Here is a 22,336-nt window from a genome sequence, read left to right as displayed (position 1 = left end):
ACTGGAGCACGAAGTTAGTTGAAGCCACCCCCCCACCCCCACCCCCCCTTCTCTGTAGGATCCTGTTCTGGACTGACTGGGATGCCAGTATGCCAAGGATCGAGGCAGCCTCTATGAGTGGGGAGGGTAGGAGAACCATCCATAAGGAGACCGGCAACGGGGGCTGGCCCAACGGACTCACTGTAGACTACCTAGAACTACGCATCCTGTGGATCGATGCCAGGTCAGAGAGAACACACACTGTACACACACGCCATACATATGCAAGCTCTCATAAATCACTGTATTGTGTTGTCTTCCATTCATCCTCCAGGTCAGATGCTATTTACTCAGCCAAATACGATGGTTCCGGCCTGATCGAGGTTCTGAGGGGACACGAATACCTGTCGCACCCATTCGCAGTCACTATGTACGGGGGAGAGGTTTACTGGACGGACTGGAGGACCAACACACTGGCCAAGGCCAATAAGTGGACCGGCAACAATGTAACCGTGGTCCAGAGAACCAACACACAACCTTTTGACCTACAAGTCTACCATCCCTCCAGACAGCCTCAGGGTAGGACACACACACGCCTGGTAACACACATGAATGATGTTTAAGAGAGGTTAGCTACTTTGCTTTGGGTCACCACAGTATTACCTACCTTGAATGACCTTGTATGTAAATGAGTGTTGCCCACAAGCCCATACTGCTGCCACTGATCTCTAGAGAGAGACCAGAGTCAGAGTGACAGCTTCTCTAAGTCCATCTGTCATTCAGGAGAGTAGTAGCATCTGGCCTCCCCTGTCACAACCTCTCCCCTCACAATGGCCACACTCAGAAAACGATCCATTTATGGATGAAACAGATAGGCCTGCTGCCTGTGGAAAGAGTTGTTTTATATGCACATACTGAATGCCACAAGAAAAGGTCAGCCAGTGAAGAACAAACGCCATTGTAAATACAACCCATATTTATGCTGATTTATTTTCCCTTTTGTACAGTAACCATTTGTACATCGTTACAACACTGTATATAGACATAATATGACATTTGAAATGTCTTTATTCTTTTGGAACTGCTGTGAGTGTAATGTTTACTGTTCATTTTTATTGTTTGTTTTACTTTTGTATATTATTTATCTCACTTGCTTTGGCAATGTTAACATATGTTTCCCATGCCAATAAAGCCCCTTGAATTGAATGGAATATATATTTCCTCTCAACATATTCCTTTCCCCATCTTATTCACTCTCCCACCCTTCTCCTCCCATTTATTTCTCTACCACCCTGCATTTTCTTTGTTCTTACACTTTACCTGTTTCTCTATTTATCACTCTTTACCTGTTTCTCTATTTATCACTCTTTACCTGTTTCTCTCTTTATCACTCTTTACCTGTTAATCTCTTTATCACTCTTTACCTGTTAATCTCTCTATCACTCTTTACCTGTTTCTCTCTCTCACTCTTTACCTGTTTCTCACTCTTTACCTGTTTCTCACTCTTTACCTGTTTCTCACTCTTTACCTGTTTCTCTCTCTCACTCTTTACCTGTTTCTCTCTCTCACTCTTTACCTGTTTCTCACTCTTTACCTGTTTCTCACTCTTTACCTGTTTCTCACTCTTTACCTGTTTCTCACTCTTTACCTGTTTCTCACTCTTTACCTGTTTCTCACTCTTTACCTGTTTCTCACTCTTTACCTGTTTCTCACTCTTTACCTGTTTCTCTCTCTCACTCTTTACCTGTTTCTCTCTCTCACTCTTTACCTGTTTCTCTCTCTCACTCTTTACCTGTTTCTCACTCTTTACCTGTTTCTCACTCTTTACCTGTTTCTCACTCTTTACCTGTTTCTCACTCTTTACCTGTTTCTCACTCTTTACCTGTTTCTCTCTCTCACTCTTTACCTGTTTCTCTCTCTCACTCTTTACCTGTTTCTCTCTCTTTACCTGTTTCTCACTCTTTACCTGTTTCTCACTCTTTACCTGTTTCTCACTCTTTACCTGTTTCTCACTCTTTACCTGTTTCTCACTCTTTACCTGTTTCTCTCTCTCACTCTTTACCTGTTTCTCTCTCTCACTCTTACCTGTTTCTCACTCTTTACCTGTTTCTCACTCTTTACCTGTTTCTCTCTCTCACTCTTTACCTGTTTCTCTCTCTCTCACTCTTTACCTGTTTCTCTCTCTATCACTCTATACCTGTTTCTCTCTCTATCACTCTATACCTGTTTCTCTCTCTATCACTCTATACCTGTTTCTCTCTCTATCACTCTATACCTGTTTCTCTCTCTATCACTCTATACCTGTTTCTCTCTCTATCACTCTATACCTGTTTCTCTCTCTATCACTCTATACCTGTTTCTCTCTCTATCACTCTATACCTGTTTCTCTCTCTATCACTCTATACCTGTTTCTCTCTCTATCACTCTATACCTGTTTCTCTCTCTATCACTCTATACCTGTTTCTCTCTCTATCACTCTATACCTGTTTCTCTCTCTATCACTCTATACCTGTTTCTCTCTCTATCACTCTATACCTGTTTCTCTCTCTATCACTCTATACCTGTTTCTCTCTCTATCACTCTATACCTGTTTCTCTCGTTATCACTCTATACCTGTTTCTCTCGTTATCACTCTATACCTGTTTCTCTCGTTATCACTCTATACCTGTTTCTCTCGTTATCACTCTATACCTGTTTCTCTCGTTATCACTCTATACCTGTTTCTCTCGTTATCACTCTATACCTGTTTCTCTCGTTATCACTCTATACCTGTTTCTCTCGTTATCACTCTATACCTGTTTCTCTCGTTATCACTCTATACCTGTTTCTCTCGTTATCACTCTATACCTGTTTCTCTCGTTATCACTCTATACCTGTTTCTCTCGTTATCACTCTATACCTGTTTCTCTCGTTATCACTCTATACCTGTTTCTCTCGTTATCACTCTATACCTGTTTCTCTCGTTATCACTCTATACCTGTTTCTCTCGTTATCACTCTATACCTGTTTCTCTCGTTATCACTCTTTACCTGTTTCTCTCGTTATCACTCTTTACCTGTTTCTCTCGTTATCACTCTCTTTCCCCTGCTCTGTCTCGCTCTCGTCTGTCTCTCCACACAGCTCCTAACCCATGTGCAGCTAACGATGAGATGCGTCCCTGTTCTCACCTGTGTCTCATCAACTACAACCAGACCTTCTCATGTGCCTGCCCTCACCTCATGAAGCTGGGAGCAGACAAACACACCTGCTATGGTAAACACACCTAGTACTTGAATTATGCACACACCTGCTACGGTAAACACACCTTGTACTTGAATTATGCACACACACCTGCTACGGAACACACCTAGTACTTGAATTATGCACACACACACCTGCTACAGTAAACACACCTAGTACTTTAATTATGCACACACTTGCTACGGTAAACACACCTAGTACTTTAATTATGCACACACTTGCTACGGTAAACACACCTAGTACTTTAATTATGCACACACTTGCTACGGTAAACACACCTAGTACTTGAATTATGCACACACCTGCTACGGTAAACACACCTAGTACTTGAATTATGCACACACCTGCTACGGTAAACACACCTAGTACTTGAATTATGCACACACCTGCTACGGTAAACACACCTAGTACTTGAATTATGCACACACCTGCTACGGTAAACACACCTAGTACTTGAATTATGCACACACCTGCTACGGTAAACACACCTAGTACTTGAATTATGCACACACCTGCTACGGTAAACACACCTAGTACTTGAATTATGCACACACCTGCTACGGTAAACACCTAGTACTTGAATTATGCACACACCTGCTACGGTAAACACACCTAGTACTTGAATTATGCACACACCTGCTACGGTAAACACCTAGTACTTGAATTATGCACACACCTGCTACAGCAGCAAGGAGACACTAAACTGCTGTTCCTCCTCTAGCTTGGCAGAGAGATGGAGTTGTTGATTGTGGCACAGTGGGATTCATATCATCTCTGTGCTTCAGGGTGTGTGATTCACTGTTCGTGACTATGATCGCAAGACTGTACAACAGGAACTGACTATGATTCTGTGTGTGTGATATGATTTAGAGACGGGTCTCTGTTCCATTACCCACGTACAGAGGTTTACCCACGTACAGAGGTTTACCGTTTGTACTGTTTACTGTTTGTATGTTTAGTATTCACGGTATGGCAGTTTCTATTATCTGCGGCGTAATGGAGGCCCACACTGTTTAATGCAGGCATCCACCACAACTCTGTCATTCACAACCTAGAGCACAACACACTCGCCTGGGCTATCTGATCTAGACAGGCTGAGAAGAGTCAATACTGCACCTCTACACACACGGTACACACACATGGGAATGCACACGCTTGAGCACACACATACCACACACTCATCACAATTTAAGCCTCTACCCTTTTCCCCTCTCCTACAGTCAGTTCCCGCTGTATGCCCATGCAATCAGACCATCTTAACACGCACACTCTACCCCAACCATCTCCCTAACTCCCCTCTCCTCCCTCTCCCTCGCCCCATCCAGAGTCCCGTCAGTTCCTGCTGTATGCCCGTCAGACAGAGATCAGGGGAGTGGACATAGACAACCCCTACTATAACTACATCATCTCCTTCACGGTGCCAGACATAGACAACGTGACTGTGGTGGACTATGACGCGCTGGAGAACCGGATCTACTGGTCAGACGTTCGAACCCAGACCATCAAGAGAGCCTTCATCAACGGCACCGGAGTGGAGACCGTGGTGTCTGCTGGTAGGGAATATACTGTGGAAATATCTAACCTACTTAGGGTCAACTAATGAAATGCCTATAGAATGAATGAGTCAATCAATCAATCAGTCAAAATGTTAATGTAGGTTTTCTAATTGGCTATCAGTAAGGGATAGTTCACCCAAATTACAAAGGGAATTTGTTGAGTATCCTTGTCCAAAGAAACACCTATGTAATTCTGTCATTTGGATGAACTATTCCTTTAATGAAATTGCATATTTTTGTGTTGTCTTCTTCTAGACCTGCCCAACGCCCATGGCCTGGCAGTAGATTGGGTGTCTAGGAACCTGTTCTGGACCAGTTACGATGCCAATAAGAAACAGATCAATGTGGCCAGACTGGATGGATCCTTTAAGAACGCTGTTATCCAGGGTCTGGATAAACCCCACTGTCTGGTGCTGCACCCTATACTGGGGTAGGTAGAACCCATGTGTGCATGCACACTCGCCCAACACCCCCCTCAACATACACACAAACACACAGAGACCATCTGGCTGTCAGACGGGCTCCCCACTGATAGGAAGGGTAGTTTAGATGATGGCTGACCTCTAGCAAAGAGCAGCCAGCTCTCCCACTCTAGACGGGACCTAAATTCCTCATCTTTCCCTTTACATCTCTCCCTCGCTCTCTCTCTCTCGCTCTCTCTCTCTTTCTCAACAGATTGCTGCTGTGTTGAGAGCCAGACTGCACTTCTACATTTCTTTACACACCGTCACACACTGGCCCAATTCTAGCTCTCTGTGTCCGTTTCTCTCTTCTCAATTGTCTTATCTTACTCTTTCCCTCTAACTCTTTTTCCTGAGTCCCTCTCTCTCTTAATTTATATTTCTCTCTCTTACACATTCTCTCTCTCTTTTGCTCTCACTCCTTCTCTCTCTCTTTTGCTATTACTCTATTTTTATTTCTCTCTCGCTCTCACTCCTTCTCTCTCTCTTTGGCTATTACTCTATATTTATTTCTCTCTCACTCCTTCTCTCTCTCTTTGGCTATTACTCTATATTTATTTCTCTCTCACTCCTTCTCTCTCTCTTTGGCTATTACTCTATATTTATTTCTCTCTCACTCCTTCTCTCTCTCTTTTGCTATTACTCTATTTATTTCTCTCTCACTCCTTCTCTCTCTCTTTGGCTATTACTCTATTTATTTCTCTCTCTCTCCTTCTCTCTCTCTTTTGCTATTACTCTATTTATTTCTCTCTCACTCCTTCTCTCTCTCTTTTGCTATTACTCTATATTTATTTCTCTCTCTCTCCTTCTCTCTCTCTTTTGCTATTACTCTATATTTATTTCTCTCTCACTCCTTCTCTCTCTCTTTGGCTATTACTCTATATTTATTTCTCTCTCTCTCCTTCTCTCTCTCTTTTGCTATTACTCTATATTTATTTCTCTCTCACTCCTTCTCTCTCTCTTTTGCTATTACTCTATATTTATTTCTCTCTCACTCCTTCTCTCTCTCTTTTGCTATTACTCTATTTATTTCTCTCTCACTCCTTCTCTCTCTCTTTGTCTATTACTCTATATTTATTTCTCTCTCACTCCTTCTCTCTCTCTTTGGCTATTACTCTATATTTATTTCTCTCTCACTCCTTCTCTCTCTCTTTGGCTATTACTCTATATTTATTTCTCTCTCACTCCTTCTCTCTCTCTTTGGCTATTACTCTATATTTATTTCTCTCTCACTCCTTCTCTCTCTCTTTGGCTATTACTCTATATTTATTTCTCTCTCACTCCTTCTCTCTCTCTTTTGCTATTACTCTATTTATTTCTCTCTCACTCCTTCTCTCTCTCTTTGGCTATTACTCTATTTATTTCTCTCTCACTCCTTCTCTCTCTCTTTGGCTATTACTCTATATTTATTTCTCTCTCACTCCTTCTCTCTCTCTTGCTATTACTCTATATTTATTTCTCTCTCACTCCTTCTCTCTCTCTTGCTATTACTCTATATTTATTTCTCTCTCACTCCTTCTCTCTCTCTTTTGCTATTACTCTATTTATTTCTCTCTCACTCCTTCTCTCTCTCTTTGGCTATTACTCTATATTTATTTCTCTCTCACTCCTTCTCTCTCTCTTTGGCTATTACTCTATATTTATTTCTCTCTCACTCCTTCTCTCTCTCTTGCTATTACTCTATATTTATTTCTCTCTCACTCCTTCTCTCTCTCTTTTGCTATTACTCTATTTATTTCTCTCTCACTCCTTCTCTCTCTCTTTGGCTATTACTCTATATTTATTTCTCTCTCACTCCTTCTCTCTCTCTTTGGCTATTACTCTATTTATTTCTCTCTCGCTATTACTCTATATTTATTTCTCTCACACTCCTTCTCTCTCTCTTTGGCTATTACTCTATATTTATTTCTCTCTCACTCCTTCTCTCTCTCTTTGGCTATTACTCTATATTTATTTCTCTCTCACTCCTTCTCTCTCTCTTTGGCTATTACTCTATATTTATTTCTCTCTCACTCCTTCTCTCTCTCTTTTGCTATTACTCTATTTATTTCTCTCTCACTCCTTCTCTCTCTCTTTGGCTATTACTCTATTTATTTCTCTCTCACTCCTTCTCTCTCTCTTTGGCTATTACTCTATATTTATTTCTCTCTCACTCCTTCTCTCTCTCTTGCTATTACTCTATATTTATTTCTCTCTCACTCCTTCTCTCTCTCTTGCTATTACTCTATATTTATTTCTCTCTCACTCCTTCTCTCTCTCTTTTGCTATTACTCTATTTATTTCTCTCTCACTCCTTCTCTCTCTCTTTGGCTATTACTCTATATTTATTTCTCTCTCACTCCTTCTCTCTCTCTTTGGCTATTACTCTATATTTATTTCTCTCTCACTCCTTCTCTCTCTCTTGCTATTACTCTATATTTATTTCTCTCTCACTCCTTCTCTCTCTCTTTTGCTATTACTCTATTTATTTCTCTCTCACTCCTTCTCTCTCTCTTTGGCTATTACTCTATATTTATTTCTCTCTCACTCCTTCTCTCTCTCTTTGGCTATTACTCTATTTATTTCTCTCTCGCTATTACTCTATATTTATTTCTCTCACACTCCTTCTCTCTCTCTTTGGCTATTACTCTATATTTATTTCTCTCTCACTCCTTCTCTCTCTCTTTGGCTATTACTCTATTTATTTCTCTCTCACTCCTTCTCTCTCTTTGGCTATTACTCTATATTTATTTCTCTCTCACTCCTTCTCTCTCTCTTGCTATTACTCTATATTTATTTCTCTCCTGCTCCTTTTCTGTCTTTTGGTCTTTTTAAAGAGACAATGGCTGAGCAGGCATATAGCCACTCCTAAAATCACTAACCGACATTGTGTGTGTTTCTCTTTGTGTGTGTGTGCTCTACTTTGTCGATGTGTGTTTGTGGGTATGCGTGGGGTGGAACCAGAGAGGATATTTTCTTTGAGAATGCCTCTGCCTTTTTCCCCCAGGTTTTTTCAGTGTTTTGAGAAACTTACTGAGCTGAAGAATGTTTCCCATCTGGGCTGTGCTGCTTGCATGGGGGAAACCAGAAGCACTGCCTAGAATGAATCCAGGACAGGAGGGGGTAGGGAAAGGGGGGTCGGGGGGTCGGGGGAGAGAGACAGACGAGAGACTAGGTTTAAATTGTTTTCAGGAACTCTATTGAAACGCAAGAGAACTAAACAAATGCAGGGTGCGGTGGAAGTGGTTGTTTTAGAGGAAGTGGAGGGGGTGATGGGTATTAAATAGTGACACCCATGCTAAAGTAATCACAAATACACATGAATTGCCCTATGTTTTTCAGATAGGCATCACATCAAGTGTGTTTTTGTGAGCGTGCATTAGTGTTTCATAGAAGTCTTTGATTGCGTATGTTTCTGTATGAGTTTTGTTTTTATGAGTGCCTATTTCCGCCCACTTTTGTGTGTAGCCTGAAAATGATGCCTCTCACAGAGAGAGTTTGAGAATTCACGAGAATAAATGGAGAGAAAGAGAAGCCATTCATGTTGCATTTAATTGACTGCAGTGAAATAGAATTGCAGCAGGACTCTACACTAGCCCCACTGACATGTTTTCTGCTCGGCCTAACCCAATCAACATCCACCCACCCACACTCTTCTAAACTAGCCTTGACCCTGCAATAAGTAAGACCAGGCTCCTGTACTTTATACCCAATGAAAGATGCTGCTATTAAAACACTGAGGTTTTGATTGTAAACTAGCTGTATAACTACCTTTCCATCTGTCAAGGAGACGTTCAGTAGATATACAGGTGCCACGGCTAGGCCACGGCTAGGCCACGGCTAGGCCACGGCTAGGCCACGGCTGCTGAATGCTTTGCTAGTTTTGCACCACAATTTATTTTCTCACAAAAATTATGGATGATTGTTCTGATGTGTTGCCTTATTGTGTGTGTGTTTTGTGAACTGAATAAACAGCTTTCACACATTTAAAGATGATAATACAGACAATTAGGTGCTATCAAGTCTAACAAACAAAAGGTATTTTTCCAGTAGTGCTTTCAGTAGCATGATGTGACATTTTGTCTCTGTGTTCCAGGCAACTGTACTGGACAGATGGAGACAACATCAGTATGGCCAACACTGATGGCAGCAACCAGACTGTCCTCTTCACCAATCAGAAGGGCCCAGTGGGTGAGTGGTTCTGGGATAAAAGTAGTACACTATAGGTAATAGTTTGCCATCTGGGATCATTGTAATCGCCTCTTTCTCCGTCTCTCCTCTGTCTCCAGGTCTGTCCATAGACTTTGACACAGAGCAGCTGTACTGGATCAGCTCAGGGAACAGTACCATCAGCCGTTGTAAGCTGGACGGTTCGGGTCTAGAGGTTCTGGAGGGAGTCAAACTGACGAAGGCCACAGCTCTGGCCATCATGGGTGCATAACATGGCTCCTCTCTTACTGGGATCGTACATTCTGCCTTCCAGCTGCATTTCTCTTTCAGTTCTGAAGTGTTTGAATACTCACCTATGGCTGCTACAGTAGATCTCAACTTTCATTATTTGTGTGATTGGAGTATGAATATGATGGGTCATTTTGATTGGCCCAATTGTGTAAAGAGATTAAATGTAATTTTGTGATTGTTGTGTGCTGTATGTAGGTGAGAAGCTATGGTGGGCGGACCAGGGGACTGACCAGATAGGAACCTGTGACAAGAGCGACGGAGGGAACTGGAGGGTCCTGAGAAACAGCACATCTCCCATGATGCACATGAAGATCTACAACGAGACTGTGCAGAAAGGTGTGTGCGCGTGCTTGCTTCTAGATTATAAGTAAACATTTAATCTATCCTTGCAAACACATATTTGTCTTGTTTTTATTCTATAAAAGTAGACACTTGTGTGCAGGTACCGCAGCATGTTTGTTTTTGTGTTGTGTTTCCAGGCACTAATCTGTGCAGTATTAACAATGGAGACTGTTCCCAGCTGTGCCTGCCCACCTCCCCCACCACACGAGCCTGTATGTGTACCGCTGGATACAGCCTCAGGAGTGGACAACAGTCCTGCGAGGGTGAGACACACACACTGTGAATAAGTTATTTATAGGTAACAAAAATATAAACTCAACATGTAAATTGTTGGTCCCATATTTTATGAGCTGAAATAAATAAAAATCCCAGAAAAGTTCCATACGCACAAAGTCTTTCTCTCAAATGTTGAACACATATTTGTTTACATCCCTGTCAGTGAGCATTTCTCCTTTGCCAAGATAATCCATCCACCTGACATGTCTGGAATATCAAGAAGCTGATTAAGCAGCATGATCATTACAGTGCTGGGGACAATAAAAGTCCACTCTAAAATATGCCGTTTTGTGTCACTACACAATGCCACAGATCTCCAGTTCTGAGGAAGTGTGCAATTGGCATTCTGATTGCAGGATTTTCCACCAGAGCTGTTGCCAGAGAATTGAATGTTAATTTATCTCCCATAAGCCACCTTCAACGTAATTTTAGAGAATTTGGCAGTACTTCCAACCGGCCTCACAACCGCAGACCACGTAACTACACCAGCCCAGGCTCTCCACATCCGGCTTCTTCACCTGAGGGATCGTCTGAGGGGAGAGGGGTGCTGAGGAGTATTTCTGTCTAATTAAGCCCTTTTGTGGGGAAGAACTCATTCTAGTTGTTTGGACCTGGCTCCCCAATGGGACATGAGTGTGCCCACCCCTTCCCAATGGGAGCCAGGCCCAGCCAATCTGAAAAAAAACCTGTTGAAATTGATAGAAAATCCAATAAAATGGTGTGGACACATTTTCTTTCAATTTCAACTTATTTGAGAAGAAATTGGGAATTATTTATGGAAAGCGCAAGGTGCCAATATGTTTGCCTGTAACTGTATATCCAATCCTAAACTCTGGGTAATTTTTCACTTGGCCTCAGGTGTGGGCTCTTTCCTGCTTTACTCTGTTCATGAGGGCATCCGTGGCATCCCCCTGGATCCCTCGGACAAGTCAGATGCTCTGGTGCCAATGTCGGGCACCTCCCTGGCCGTGGGCATAGACTTCCATGCAGGTATGGACACACACACACACACACACACACACAGCCACCTTAAAGAGAGGTTTTCAAACACTTTATATAACCAAAGTAGATCAGTAGTGAGGAAAGACATCATGAATAAATGCCTGAATCCAGACTGTAGATTCATTCCACATGAGCCTGTTAATGAGTATGATGGGTATAGTATCTACTCTCCTGTAATGTACTTTTGTGATCGCCGTCTCCCCTCCAGACAATGACACTATCTACTGGGTGGACATGGGCCTGAGCACCATCAGCAGAGCTAAGAGAGACCAGACCTGGAGAGAAGACGTGGTCACTAATGGTATAGGCAGAGTGGAGGGCATCACTGTGGACTGGATCGCTGGTAAAGCAAACACACCATGCATACAGACTCATACGCTCAGATGTACCACACGTGCACATGCATACAGACTCATACGCTCACATGTACCACACGTGCACATGCATACAGACTCATACGCTCAGATGTACCACACGTGCACATGCATACAGACTCATACGCTCACATGTACCACACGTGCACATGCATACAGACTCATACGCTCAGATGTACCACACGTGCACATGCATACAGACTCATACGCTCAGATGTACCACACGTGCACATGCATACAGACTCATACGCTCACATGTACCACACATGCACATGCATACAGACTCATACGCTCACATGTACCACACGTGCACATGCATACAGACTCATACGCTCAGATGTACCACACGTGCACATGCATACACTCATACGCTCAGATGTACCACACGTGCACATGCATACAGACTCATACGCTCACATGTACCACACATGCACATGCATACAGACTCATACGCTCAGATGTACCACACGTGCACATGCATACAGACTCATACGCTCACATGTACCACACGTGCACATGCATACAGACTCATACGCTCAGATGTACCACACGTGCACATGCATACAGACTCATACGCTCACATGTACCACACGTGCACATGCATACAGACTCATACGCTCACATGTACCACATGTGCACATGCATACAGACTCATACGCTCACATGTACCACACGTGCACATGCATACAGACTTATACGCTCACATGTACCACACGTGCACATGCATACAGACTCATACGCTCAGATGTACCACACGTGCACATGCATATAGACTCATACGCTCAGATGTACCACACGTGCACATGCATACAGACTCATACGCTCAGATGTACCACACGTGAACATGCATACAGACTCATACGCTCAGATGTACCACACGTGCACATGCATACAGACTCATACGCTCACATGTACCACACGTGCACATGCATACAGACTCATACGCTCACATGTACCACATGTGCACATGCATACAGACTCATACGCTCACATGTACCACACATGCACATGCATACAGATTCATACGTTCACATGTACCACACGTGCACATGCATACAGACTCATACGCTCACATGTACCACATGTACACATGCATACAGACTCATACGCTCACATGTACCACACGTTCACATGCATACAGACTCATACGCTCACATGTACCACACATGCACATGCATACAGACTCATACGCTCACATGTACCACACGTGCACATGCATACAGACTCATACGCTCAGATGTACCACACGTGCACATGCATACACTCATACGCTCAGATGTACCACACGTGCACATGCATACAGACTCATACGCTCACATGTACCACACGTGCACATGCATACAGACTCATACGCTCAGATGTACCACACGTGCACATGCATACAGACTCATACGCTCACATGTACCACACGTGCACATGCATACAGACTCATACGCTCAGATGTACCACACGTGCACATGCATACAGACTCATACGCTCACATGTACCACACGTGCACATGCATACAGACTCATACGCTCACATGTACCACATGTGCACATGCATACAGACTCATACGCTCACATGTACCACACGTGCACATGCATACAGACTTATACGCTCACATGTACCACACGTGCACATGCATACAGATTCATACGTTCGCATGTACCACACGTGCACATGCATACAGACTCATACGCTCACATGTACCACATGTACACATGCATACAGACTCATACGCTCACATGTACCACACGTTCACATGCATACAGACTCATACGCTCACATGTACCACACGTGCACATGCATACAGACTCATACGCTCACATGTACCACACGTGCACATGCATACAGACTCATGCGCTCACATGTACCACACGTGCACATGCATACAGACTCATACGCTCAGATGTACCACACGTGCACATGCATACAGCCTCATATGCTCACATGTACCACACGTGTACATGCATACAGACTCATACGCTCACATGTACCACACGTGCACATACCAACTGATACTGTACACACACTCACGCATTCGGCATCTATCACACTCACGTCTATCACGCTTCACAGCTTTACAGAAGAGAGAGGAGATTTTCATTCTGCTCACATCAAGAGAGAGGGAGTTGTGGGGAAAGAGAGAGGGAGTTGTGGGGAAAGAGAGAGGGAGTTGTGGGGAAAGAGAGAGGGAGTTGTGGGGAAAGAGAGAGGGAGTTGTGGGGAAAGAGAGAGGGAGTTGTGGGGAAAGAGAGAGGGAGTTGTGGGGAAAGAGAGAGGGAGTTGTGGGGAAAGAGAGAGGGAGTTGTGGGGAAAGAGAGAGGGAGTTGTGGGGAAAGAGGAGGGAGTTGTGGGGAAAGAGAGGGAGGTGTAGAGAGAGGGAGGGGGAGAGAGAGAGAGGTCACATGACGGGGATGTGGACAGAGTGAAGACTTACTGCAGGATGTGTAATGAACACTGCAGCATTACATCAGCCCTCTGAGGTTATGCTGGGAAACCCCTTTATACCTCAACACCAACCAAACAATAATGACTGCATTCTCCATTGGCCTAGTTGTATTTAGATGTAGTGTTATATACAGTGGCGAGAGACATGTATTTTTTTCACAAAATACAGTAACCTTCCGCATAACTCCTGTATCAGTTAGACTCTAGTGGTTGATCCCATTAATGCTCTTGTACTGTAAAACATGTTGATTGTTTAAATGACACTGTAGCTAAAGTGTGACAGGTCTGTATTGTTGTTCTATTGATTGTTGGTGCTCTGTCTTGACCCTCAATAGGGAACATCTACTGGACTGACCAGGGCTTCGATGTGATTGAGGTGGCCAGACTGAATGGCTCCTTCCGCTACGTAGTCATCTCCCAGGGCCTGGACAAGCCCCGTGCCATCACTATCCACCCAGAGAAAGGGTGAGGACAGTGGGGGGAGGGGTAACCCTAAATTAAATGGAGGGAAGGGCAAAGTGACTTCTCTTACTGTGTGTGTGTGCGTGCATGTTTACAGGTATTTGTTCTGGACAGAGTGGGGTCAGTACCCACGGATCGAGAGGTCTCGCCTGGACGGGTCTCAGAGAGCTGTTCTGGTCAACGTCAGCATCAGCTGGCCTAATGGCATCTCCATAGACTACCAGGTACAGTATAACACACAAACTCTCTCTTACACACAGACAGACACTGATTATGCCAAACATTAAAGCACCTTCCTAATATTGAGTTGCACGCCCCCTTTTGCCCTGAGAACAGTCTCAATTCGTCAGGACATGGACTCTACAAGGTGTCGAAAGCGTTCCACAGGGATGCTGGCCCATGTTGACTCCATTGCTTCCCACAGTTGTGTCAAGTTGGCTGGATGTGCTTTGGTTGGTGGACCATTCTTGATACAAACAGGAAACTGTTGAGTGTGAAAAACCCAGCAGCGTTGCAGTTCCTGATACACACAAACCGGTGTGCCTGGCACCTGCTACCTGCTAGGCACTTAAATCTTTTGTCTTGCCCATTCACTATTTGAATGGCACACAAACACAATCCATGTCTCAATTGTTTCAATGCTTAAAAATCATTTTATAACCCGTCTCCTCTTCATCTACACTGATTGAAGTGGATTTAACAATTGACATCGATAAGGGATTGTAGTTTTTACCTGGTCAATCTGTCATGGAAAGAACAGGTGTTCTTAATGTTTTGTATACTCAGCGTATACACACACAGAACTCACTGTCTTGCAATGTGTGTGTGCAGGAGGGTTTTCTGTACTGGTGTGATGCTCGTACAGACAATATAGAGCGTATCAACCTGGAGACCGGAGAGAACAGACAGGTGGTGCTGGCTAACAACAACATGGACATGTTCTCTGTCTCCGTGTTTGAAAGCTTCATCTACTGGAGTGACAGGTCCGTGTCCATCAGTCTGTCTGTCGCTCTTTCTACATACATCTTTATCTCTCTCCCTCCAATGTTATCTATCACGTTTCTCTCTCTGTGTCTCTCTCTCTCTCTGTGTCTCTCTCTCTCTCTGTGTCTCTCTCTCTCTCTGTGTCTCTCTCTCTCTCTCTGTCTCTCTGTCTCTCTCTCTGTGTCTCTCTCTCTCTCTCTTGTCTCTCTCTCTCTCTCTCTCTCTCTCTCTGTGTCTCTCTCTCTCTCTGTGTCTCTCTCTCTCTCTCTGTGTCTCTCTCTCTCTCTCTCTGTGTCTCTCTCTCTCTCTCTCTCTCTGTGTCTCTCTCTCTCTCTGTGTCTCTCTCTCTCTCTCTCTCTCTGGTGTCTCTCTCTCTCTCTCTGTGTCTCTCTCTCTCTCTCTGTGTCTCTTCTGTGTCTCCTCTCTCTCTCTTTCTCTCTCTGTGTCTCTCTCTCTCTCTGTGTCTCTCTCTCTCTCTGTTTCTTCCTCTCCATCTAACATACCTCCTCTCTCTCTCTCCTCTCTGTGTCTCGTCCAAGTTTTTCTAAGGTTATCAGAACCATGGTCAAATATTTAGCCACGGCTTTGTACTGTCGGTTTAGGGCCAGATAGGCACTGCATTTTGCTTTGTGTTTGTGTTTCCCAATAAGCAATATAGTTTTGTTTTGATGGTGTTGTAATTTGTTTTATCCTGATTGATTGGATGTTCTGGTCCTGAGGCTTCAGTGCGTTAGTAGAACAGGTTTGTGAACTCAGCCCCAGGACCAACTGGATGAGGGGACTCTTTTCTTTGCTCAGCTCTTGGCAGGACCAGGACCAGTCTCTCGCTGTCTCTCTGTCTGTCTCTCTCTCTGTGTGCTACATTCACTCCTCTACTTATTCATTGTATCTATAATTAATTCACATCCTCTCTGTCATGTCACCTTCCTCTCAGCTGCTTTCTCCATCCCTCCCTCCTCACTCATCTGCCACCTTCCTTCTCAGCTGTTGTCTCTCACTCATTATTTTACTTAGTCTGTCTCTCTTCCGGATGTCATGTCTCTCTCGTTCTCTTTCCCCCTCCCCTCTCTGGCCTGTCTTAGGACTCATGCCAATGGCTCCATAAAGCGAGGCAACAAAGACAACGCTACAGACTCTGTGCCCCTGCGCACTGGCATCGGAGTACAGCTCAAAGACATCAAAGTGTTCAGCAGGGCCAGGCAGCAAGGTGGGCAGGAGCCTTGTACTGTGGATTTGTTATTTTAGAGTCTACTCAAACATGTGGCAATAATGCTGTACAGTTTGGCCAGTAACCGAAAGGTCGCTGGTTCGAATACCCAAGTCAACAAGGTGAAAAATCTGTCTGTGCCCTTGAGCAAGGCACTTAACCTCATTTGCTACTATGGCAGACCCTGTAAAACAACACATTGCTCCTATCCGGTGTGTGAAATTATTATTTTTTTAAATGATAATACACTTATTTGATATACCAAACCCATTCAATTTGATATTTTTCATATTTGAACATAAAATGATCTGCTTATTTAATTGTCCCCCCTCCTCCTCATGTCAATAAATTATTTGTGTTATCTAGACACACTTTGTTATCTAAAGTGACTATGAAATATGTTTGCCCATCTACACAGGAACTAATGTGTGTAAAGATAACAACGGAGGGTGCCAGCAACTGTGTCTTTTCCGTGGCAACGCAGATCGTACATGTGCCTGTGCTCACGGTATGTTGGCTGAGGATGGACGTGGTTGCCGTGACTACGACGGCTACTTACTCTACTCAGAACGGACTATTCTAAAGAGCGTTCACCTATCGGATGAAGAGAACCGAAACGCTCCTATAAAACCGTTTGAGGATCCTGAGCACATGAAGAATGTTATAGCTCTGACGTTTGACTACCGTGGAGGAGGAGGGAAAGGAGCCAATCGCATCTTCTTTAGTGACATCCACTTTGGGAACATCCAGCAGATCAATGATGATGGCTCGGACCGCAAGACACTGGTGGAAAGTAAGTTACTCATCCTCTATTCTACGCTCATATTCATACAATCTGTTATCATCCCTCTAATCCTATAGCAATCCATCTCTTCCCTCCCTCATAACCCATACCCCATTGATTTACCCTGTTGCAAATGACTCCTGTTAAGGCCAAGTGAATGTAGGTAAGCACTAGTTAATCGGGTTATTTGACCTTGAAAAATGTGCTGAAACATTATTCCTTCGTTAGACGGTTCTGTTACCCAGTTAGTTAAGCACCATCTTTCATACCTCCCTCCCTCCATCCTCCATCTCACCTGAAAACAAACCTTCTCAAAGATAAAGTCCTACAAAACTGGTTTTGGACCTCCAACTGATAAACTTGTTTCCAACTCTATTCTTTCTTTGAGTCTGGAAAACAAAGTGCAAAGCTTTCACATCTACCGAAGTCTGGGAACACACTGTACATAAAAACCTAACCCAGACTGAGGCACAGATAGACCTTCATTCTCTTTATCTCAGAAGAACATAACAGAAATAAAGAAACGTTTGGCAGAAGAATGGCTTTACTGTTGCTCTGTACAATTTTTACTAGCATACAGTGGAGCAAAAAAGTATTTAGTCAGCCACCAATTGTGCAAGTTCTCCCACTTAAAAAGATGAGAGGCCTGTAATTTTCATCATAGGTACACTTCAACTATGACAGACAAAATGAGAAAGAAAATCCTGAAAATCACATTGTATGATTTTTAATTAATTTACTTGCAAATTATGGTGGAAATAAGTATTTGGTCACCTATAAACAAGCAAGATTTCTGGCTCTCACAGACCTGTAACTTCTTCTTTAAGAGGCTCCTCTGTCCTCCACTCGTTACCTGTATTAATGGCACCTGTTTGAACTTGTTATCAGTATAAAAGACACATGTCCACAAACTCAAACAGTCACACTCCAAACTCCACTATGGCCAAGACCAAAGAGCTGTCAAAGGACACCAGAAACAAAATTGCAGACCTGCACCAGGTTGGGAAGACTGAATCTGCAATAGGTAAGCAGCTTGGTTTGAAGAAATCAACTGTGGGAGCAATTATTAGGAAATGGAAGACATACAAGACCACTGATAATCTCCCTCGATCTGGGGTTCCACGCAAGATCTCACCCAGTGGGGTCAAAATGATCACAAGAACGGTGAGCAAAAATCCCAGAACCACACGGGGGGACCTAGTGAATGACCTGCAGAGAGCTGGGACCAAAGTAACAAAGCCTACCATCAGTAACACACTACGTCACCAGGGACTCAAATCCTGCAGTGCCAGACGTATACCCCTGCTTAAGCCAGTACATGTCCAGGCGTGTCTGAAGTTTGCTAGAGAGCATTTGGATGATCCAGAAGAAGATTGGGAGAATGTCTTATGGTCAGATGAAACCAAAATATAACTTTTTGGTAAAAATTCAACTCGTCGTGTTTGGAGGACAAAGAATGCTGAGTTGCATCCAAAGAACACCATACCTACTGTGAAGCATGGGGGTGGAAACATCATGCTTTGGGGCTGTTTTTCTTCAAAGGGACCAGGACGACTGATCCGTGTAAAGGAAAGAATGAATGGGGCCATGTATCGTGAGATTTTGAGTGAAATCCTCCTTCCATCAGCAAGGGGCATTGAAGATGAAACGTGGCTGGGTCTTTCAGCATGATAATGATTCCAAACACACCGCCCGGGCAACGAAGGAGTGGCTTCGTAAGAACCATTTCAAGGTCCTGGAGTGGCCTAGCCAGTCTCCAGATCTCAACCCCATAAAAAATCTTTGGAGGGAGTTGAAAGTCTGTGTTGCCCAGCAACAGCCCCAAAACATCACTGCTCTAGAGGAGATCTGCATGGAGGAATGGAATACCAGCAACAGTGTGTGAAAACGTTTGACCTCTGTCATTGCCAACAAAGGGTATATAACAAAGTATTTAGAAACTTTTGTTGACCAAATACTTATTTTCCACCATAATTTTCCACCATAATTCATTAAAAATCCTACAATGTGATTTTCTGGAATTTTTTTCTCATTTTGTCTGTCATAGTTGAAGTGTACCTATGATGAAAATTACAGGCCTCATCTTTTTAAGTGGGAGAACTTACACAATTGGTGGCTGACTAAATACTTTTTTGCCCCACTGTAAATGTCTTTCTCCAGGATGTCTCTGTACTCTGCCATGTCCCAGGAGGCCCTCTAGATTCTCTGTGTTCAGATCCTCCTTTTAGACTGTTGTCTCAGTGGGGAGGAACTTTCCTTCCAGTGCTGTCCCTGAGTTGAACCTTGGAGCTGAAGAGAGGTTTGCACCACACCTTAGTGTCAGTTGTGTATCAGGGAGATTTAATGAGAAAGGGTTTTGTAGTTCCGGAGCTATTATTGTGTCGCTTTTGTTTTTGTGCTGCTCTCAGGCATTCGATTTTCAGTCCCCATCCGGGTTGTCATGGACAAAAAGCATAACCTTCAATACAATTCCCCCTGTATAGTCCTGTATAGAGTGGTCTGTGGTCACCCCCCGCTACACAGTTTCAGCAGGTCCTGTCTGAACTTCTGGGACATGAGAATGGAGGTGGCCATGAGGCGGGCGAACACACTGAAGGGTCTGTAGTGGGGTGATGGCCCCGTGGCTGCGGCCCCCCAGGAGGGCAAAGGTCAGGCTGTAGGAGGGTGGCCAGCACCAGCAGCGCCACGGTCTGGGTTACCTTCTGCTGGTATCGCTCTACCTGGAGCGCCTGGCTGTCCCTCCCACTCTGCCACAGGAACAGGTAGATCCCGGCATAGGCCACAGCGATGAAGGACTGCAGGATGTGGCAGGCTCCATAGGCCAGTTGACCGCCGTGCGACAGGAAGTTGAAGCAGGCCAGACCATCAGGGGGCGATGTGCAGGATAACCACTGAGCAGAAGGCCAGCTGTGGGGCGATGCGCGGGGTAACTACTGGGCAGAAGGTCAGCTGTGGGGCGATGTGCAGGATAACTACTGAGCAGAAGGCCAGCTGTGGGGCGATGTGCAGGATAACCACTGAGCAGAAGGCCAGCTGTGGGGCGATGTGCAGGATAACCACTGAGCAGAAGGCCAGCTGTGGGGCGATGTGCAGGATAACCACTGAGCAGAATGCCAGCTGTGGGGCGATGTGCAGGATAACCACTGAGCAGAATGCCAGCTGTGGGGTGATGCGCGGGATAACTACTGGGCAGAAGGCCAGCTGTGGGGCGATGTGCAGGATAACCACTGAGCAGAAGGCCAGCTGTGGGGCGATGTGCGGGGTAACCACTGGGCAGAAGGCCAGCTGTGGGGCGATGCGCGGGGTAACCACTGGGCAGAAGGCCAGCTGTGGGGCGATGCGCGGGGTAACCACTGGGCAGAAGGCCAGCTGTGGTGCGATGTGCGGGGTAACCACTGGGCAGAAGGCTGGGCTGGGGTTAGCTGAGCTGGGATGGGGTGGGGTAGTGCTGGGCTGGGCTGGGGTAGTGCTGGGCTGGGGTAGTGCTGGGCTGGGCTGGGGTTGGCTGAGCTGGGCTGGGGTAGTGCTGGGCTGGGGTGGGCTGGGGTGAGGTGGGGTAGTGCTGGGCTGGGCTGGAGTTGGCTGAGCTGGCCTGGGGTGGGGTGGGGTGGGGTAGTGCTGGGGTGGGCTGGGCTGGGCAGCGCTGGGCTACCTCAGCCAGTTACTCACTAGAAGGCTATGGAGCAGAAAAATGCAGGGAACCTTCCCGTACGTAGTCTCTCTACTACCTCTGCTATGTTATTTGGCTCTGCTCTGTACACTACTGTGCCAGCTCAGTGCCACTGCCAGTCATGTCCTTTTAACATGCAACTGGGGTTGATGTGTGTATTTGTCTCTTCTCCTCCCTCCCTGTCTCTCTCTCCTTACTCTATTTCTATCTCGCTATCTCATATATATATATATATATATATATATATATATATATATATATATATATATATATATATATATATATAAAGATGTGGGTTCGGTGGAGGGCCTGGCATACCACCATGGCTGGGACACTCTGTACTGGACCAGCTATACCACCTCTACCATCACCCGCCACACGGTGAACCAGAACCGCTGGGGCGCCTGGGACCGTGACACTGTGGTCACCATGTCTGGAAATGACCACCCCCGGGCCTTCGTTCTGGACGAATGTCAGGAGTGAGTGTCTGTTGGACCATAATGGTCATAAATTGCAATGTTCCAAGTTTCTGACCCAGATCATAGGGTTTTAATTCATGTTAATTTTGTTCATCTTTATTACATTGTCAGGTATCTGATGCTAGAACGTTGCAGTTAATCTGAAACTAGCTACTGTTCCCATATCCTGACCTTATAATAAGGTTTTGAATGGATTAATACAGATTGAGGGACAATAGTTTAGATAGTTTAGCTTTAGTATAAGTAGATTTTCATTGGTTTTTCTCTCACTGTCTCTTCCTGGATAACGTTTAGCTAATCAAATCATACACTTCTTTGGAATCTTAATATTTTTTATTTGATTTATTCCACCTTTATTTAACCAGGTAGGCCAGTTGAGAAGTTCTCATTTACAACTGCGACCTGGCCAAGATAAAGCAAAGCAGTGCGACACAAACAACACAGAGTTACACATGGAATAAACAAGCGTACAGTCAATAATACAATAGAAAAAATGTATACAGTGTGTGCAAATGAAGTAAGGAGGTAAGGCAATAAGTAGGCCAATAGTGGCGAAGTAATTAAAATTGAGAAATTTACACTGGAGTGATTAATGTGCAGATGAGGATGTGCAAGTAGTGTGCAAAAGAGCAGAAAAACATAATATG

General features: G+C 44.4%; 1 protein-coding gene across 5 annotated transcripts in view; it reads left to right on the top strand.

Moving 5' to 3' along the window:
* Positions 1–22,336, top strand: part of LOC109891584 (low-density lipoprotein receptor-related protein 1-like) — a 149,228-nt gene that overhangs the window by 93,151 nt on the left and 33,741 nt on the right. For all 5 annotated transcript variants that reach the window (XM_031825268.1, XM_031825265.1, XM_031825266.1 and 2 more), the window contains 17 exons: positions 59–223; positions 314–558; positions 3,100–3,231; positions 4,545–4,772; positions 5,031–5,205; positions 9,312–9,406; positions 9,505–9,648; positions 9,872–10,012; positions 10,156–10,281; positions 11,153–11,284; positions 11,505–11,639; positions 14,439–14,568; positions 14,663–14,789; positions 15,397–15,548; positions 16,632–16,756; positions 17,175–17,549; positions 21,500–21,689. In XM_031825268.1, coding sequence (XP_031681128.1) covers positions 59–223; positions 314–558; positions 3,100–3,231; positions 4,545–4,772; positions 5,031–5,205; positions 9,312–9,406; positions 9,505–9,648; positions 9,872–10,012; positions 10,156–10,281; positions 11,153–11,284; positions 11,505–11,639; positions 14,439–14,568; positions 14,663–14,789; positions 15,397–15,548; positions 16,632–16,756; positions 17,175–17,549; positions 21,500–21,689 — 2,817 coding nt within the window. The remainder of the gene's footprint in view (positions 1–58; positions 224–313; positions 559–3,099; positions 3,232–4,544; positions 4,773–5,030; positions 5,206–9,311; positions 9,407–9,504; positions 9,649–9,871; positions 10,013–10,155; positions 10,282–11,152; positions 11,285–11,504; positions 11,640–14,438; positions 14,569–14,662; positions 14,790–15,396; positions 15,549–16,631; positions 16,757–17,174; positions 17,550–21,499; positions 21,690–22,336) is intronic.

This window comes from Oncorhynchus kisutch, linkage group LG5 (genome assembly GCF_002021735.2).
Source record: "Oncorhynchus kisutch isolate 150728-3 linkage group LG5, Okis_V2, whole genome shotgun sequence".
NCBI classification, from domain to species: Eukaryota; Metazoa; Chordata; class Actinopteri; order Salmoniformes; family Salmonidae; genus Oncorhynchus; species Oncorhynchus kisutch.
This window is presented reverse-complemented; position numbering and strand designations above follow the sequence as displayed.